The following is a 4426-nucleotide window of genomic DNA, read 5'->3' as shown; positions in this document are numbered from 1 at the left end:
AGTGACAGGTGAGCGGCGCGCGTAACTCTAACTGCAGCGCGAGACGGGGGTGGGGCCTGCGTATGAACGCATGCACTTTTAATGGGAGTCTTTCTGGAATATACACAAAACATAAGAGAAGTCATAAGGTACTTTTGTAAACTATTTTCTAGTATGTTTGTCATATCAGTCTAGGTTTCTCCTAAAATGCCTCCTAAAACTACTCATAATGCAGTATAGGCAAAAGTTGGAGGACTAATAACTAAATAACAAATGATAGAAATTCTTGAAGCTATTAAAAACCTAACAAAATTCATGGCAACACTTTACAATAAGGACCTATTTGTTAACATTAATGCAAAATGCCCTAACATGAACAAAATATGAATTCAACAATATCAAGTGATATTAACTACAGTAACAAAAAATGTAAAGGCTCTATAAATATATTGCTTATTATTAACTGACGTATGTTATTGAATGAAAACTTGTAACATATATATATTATAGGCTACTTATATTACCTAAATACGCATGTTGTTCTGGGGTTATACATAGGTACATAACGTTTGTAGGAGTATTTACCAACCAACTGACTCGTAAGCAAATTCCAGTAACTGGTCCAATTCTGTAACCCTGTGCAATCAAGGAGTCTTTTTTAAAGAATGACGTGAAAGAGGAGCAACAGGGTGGAACATCAGACAGGTTTGAATGTCACTGGATTTGGAGCATGACAAACAAACTTCTTTCTTTCTGTTAACTCTTAAATCAGGTTAAATGAGTTTTCACAATAATTATTAAGTCAATAACTACACTAAGACAATAAGTTTGAGGAGCTACACCTAAATATTACCACATCCTGACGAACCAAAGCCCAACAGAAAGACTTGTTTTCTAAACACAAACACACAAAGGATGTTTAAATCCACTGGCATGCAGACTGGTTGCTGATCTACAGTACATGCACACAAGCCAGTGGAATGTTTGACTTTGGGAACCTTGAATTTTTGGTTTATAATTAACATCAGAGGGCAAAACTGTGACACCTAAAACCTATCACTTTCCCAGGATTAACTTAACCGCTGAAAAAGAGCATATTCTGTTAAGTCTGCCCTTGAAATCCACCCAAAAGAATGCATAATAAGATTACTATAAGTAGTTATATATTCTGAAATGCTAAAACCTGGTTGTTTGAGGTCTGCTGAAACCGGGCATTTGATCTCCTGTAGAACAGAGAGAAATTTACATGTGGCAAATATACAGTTTACAAATAGGGTCAACGTCGGGTCACTAGAGTAATTTTTCAAAGGAAAAAACATCATATCATATGACAGTTGAACGATTTTAAACAATAAATCATGTACTGTGCAAGCACAGACTGGCACACTACAATTAAACCAATAACATGCCAAATAGACGCCCCCTACTGGAGAAACACTTACCTTAGTAAAACAACAACAAAGATGTAAAGAACTCACAGAGAAACAGCTATGTTTACCGTAAGCCTAAAGCAAATAAAACGTAAACTAAAATTTTCAAATTCTCTTGAGAAAACTGCATATTGCAAACAGCAATTCACATTGCTAGGATGGTGTGAGGGGTTGTTTACTGGACAAAACCAAATAACACCCATGTTTACAAGATATTCTGATACCTGTTTTATCACATGCACTGCAAAAATTATAAGTCAAAACTGAAGTAAAACATTTAGAAGAGCAACAAACTGCGCGATGGGTTTCATTCATAGTACATAGAACATTCTTTATGCATTTGTGCAGTGTGTAATTCATGAAGAGTTAATTATCAACTGACTTAAAGTTAATGAGTTTATTTACAAAAACACCCCGAACAAATACAAACGGTTCATTAGCTATGTTTACACTTACATGTAAGAAAATAAAACGTTGCATAGCAACTAATCTCTGGCACCTCCTCATGGCTTCATAGTTTGCAGCAGATGATGTGGTGCATTGTGGGATATGTAGTCTATATCCCTAACAATCTTCAACTGTAGCCAAGCAGATGTGATGAGTCAGCGTCAGGAATAACTGAGGAAAAATGCACATGATACAGTTAATACAAAAAACGCTGACACACTTAACGCAGATATTAACTCATTAACTACTTCAATATAGAAAAATAATCTACGTATTTTCAAGACATTGTTGAGATCTCTTTCAAAACTCTAGACGGCATACTGTACATATGAGATTGGTGTTTCTTTTCATTGGGATTCTGAAAAATTCTGTAAAAGTTTCAATTTGCTTTCTATTTAAACTCATTGAAGAAACAATGGGATTTTAATACAGGACAACTTGCAAAAAGAACTAAAATATCTATCTGTATGTACTCAGCAAAACAAAAAAACAGTTTGTAGACTCTGCTGTATACAGTATACGTCTAGACCTTTCTGCATCTATTGCTTGGCACATTATCAGCACCAAGCAACTGCTGAAACCCAGACTGGCCTATTAGAGAGGCTGTTTTGTCACTCCCAGGACAATAGATTCTTAAATTAGCGCAGGGACAAAGCAGGAGAGGCTGTTAATCTGTCCGATACTGAATGAGAAGCCTTTAATAATTTAAACCTAAAGACTGCCGTTCAGAAAATGAGCTGATTTTCATTCATGAGGAAAAAACGAGAAACAAAAGAGAAGGACTATATTAGTTTACAACTTTTTAAATGACAGTGGAAGAAGAAACGGAGCGCAAGTAGAGACTTTGCCCTACATTCTACATCTTGGATCTTTGCTCATAAAGAGACCTCTTCTACAGTTTCAGTAGAGATCTTAACAATGTCTCAGACTGTGACAAGATCCGCAAAAATATCTATGACCTCTTACAATTCTTATCTCACGACACCAATTTATGGTCTGAGATATTGCTTTTCAAATTAAGTTTATACCTGTATAATAGGCAACAGATTTAGGAAATTAATATTTAAAGAAAACAAAGTCTGAATCCTTTGTGCAGAATAAAGAAAGAACTTTTGCTCAGGTGTGTAAAACTACAAGCATGTGAACACTAACCTTGTGAAGCGTGCCAGAGCCCCGAACCCCACAATTCCTGTAAAGCCATACAAGCAGAGCAGAATGGCACCAATGATGACATCAGCTCGCAGCACATACGACTGCCAAATGAGGTAATAAAGCGCCAACAGCACCGTGGCCCCCGTGGCGATCAGATTCAGACCCAGGTAGCCCTCGCTCTCCTGTAGGTTTCCTCTGACCCCTGAGGCAAAGAAGCTGGCATGAGGTCAAAGTCAAAATAAATTGTCAAATTAAAACAATAATAATCCGACTCACCCCAGTAGACCCTCAGGACCTCCAGACCAGCCATGAGAAACAGCAGACACACATCTAGAGTGAGCTGCCCTTCAGGGTAACTCAACACTTCAGCTGCCACACACAGCATCAAAAACACAAAGCTAAACATTCACATTTTCTGCACACAATTATTTAAATCTATAAAACCCCAGAAGGCTGTAGTTGGTGTTTGCTAAAGTGTTATGAGTGGATTCAAATGCATTGGTATGGCATTGTCAGTGGTTGATTATTAAGCAAAGGTAAAACACACACAGCATCAAGGCATTTTGAGGACATACTCACTCTTGTAGATGATCATGGAGAGGGTGGACAGAAAGTACAACACACTGTAAACTGCTGACAGATACAGAAGAATTTGGAGCAGCACAGATGAGATCTGTTGTGAATTAAGGTTTAAAGTAAAGCAACCACAAGACATGAAACTTCACATATAAACACACAAAGGAAAACTACCGTAAACCATGTTTTGGACATGAATGTGCATATAAAAGATAGGATACAACAACGGTGTTCTTTCCTGCAAAGAAAAACAAATAAATAATTTTTAATACCCAGAATACAGTATCTTCAATAAAACACGTTACTATAGACATATTAAAAAGGTAATTATTAACAGACAGCTTGAAAACATGCCTGCAAAAACATTTCTTGACTTGCACTTTCACAGACTCTAACGTTAATTTAAACCCTACTTTCCATACAACAGCACACAACTTTAAACCACAAAACATAAGTAAAGCATGTTAAAGCGGTTTACAATCCTCACGTAAGCATTAGGATTTAAATCAAAATCTATAAAATACATTCGTTAATGGCGAGAAATGAGTATCTATGGCAACGAAAATGCATACCTGCCATGCCAGTCGCCATTTTGCTTCCCTGTCAGTATCCGCTGCGTCGGTCAATCTCATGCGCTCGTGAGTCAACAGCGCCCTCTAGTGAACAGGAGCGAAATTGTGTTGAACGACATTTAATCCGATTTTGACAATATTAGACTATAAAGACCTGATGAAAAACAATAGAATCATAACAGAATGGGTTAAATGTTTATAATGATGAATAATTTTTTGATGGAAACTATAATGGCCACCATGGGTCTCTTCTGGTAATGTTTTGAGTTA

At 36.8% G+C, this 4426-nt stretch overlaps 1 protein-coding gene across 1 annotated transcript; it reads right to left on the bottom strand.

Moving 5' to 3' along the window:
* Positions 1-354: 354 nt before the first annotated feature.
* LOC130551812 (transmembrane protein 80-like) lies at positions 355-4426 on the bottom strand. Its single transcript, XM_057329748.1, has 6 exons — positions 4157-4426; positions 3806-3822; positions 3588-3681; positions 3285-3377; positions 3009-3210; positions 355-2027 (listed from the first exon to the last, which is right to left on the bottom strand). Exons 1-6 carry the CDS (start codon positions 4173-4175, stop codon positions 2018-2020), a joined length of 435 nt encoding a protein of 144 aa, XP_057185731.1. The 5' UTR covers positions 4176-4426; the 3' UTR covers positions 355-2017.

This window comes from Triplophysa rosa, linkage group LG3 (genome assembly GCF_024868665.1).
Source record: "Triplophysa rosa linkage group LG3, Trosa_1v2, whole genome shotgun sequence".
Classification (NCBI taxonomy): Eukaryota; Metazoa; Chordata; class Actinopteri; order Cypriniformes; family Nemacheilidae; genus Triplophysa; species Triplophysa rosa.
This window is presented reverse-complemented; position numbering and strand designations above follow the sequence as displayed.

Excerpts from the sequence above, each read along its gene's own strand:
- LOC130551812 (XM_057329748.1), bottom strand. Across the intron at positions 3,378-3,587 it reads CTCCATGATCATCTACAAGA|CTGAAGTGTTGAGTTACCCT; the intron begins GTGAGTATGTCC and ends TGTGTGTGGCAG. Across the intron at positions 3,211-3,284 it reads GGTCCTGAGGGTCTACTGGG|GGGTCAGAGGAAACCTACAG; the intron begins GTGAGTCGGATT and ends TCTTTGCCTCAG.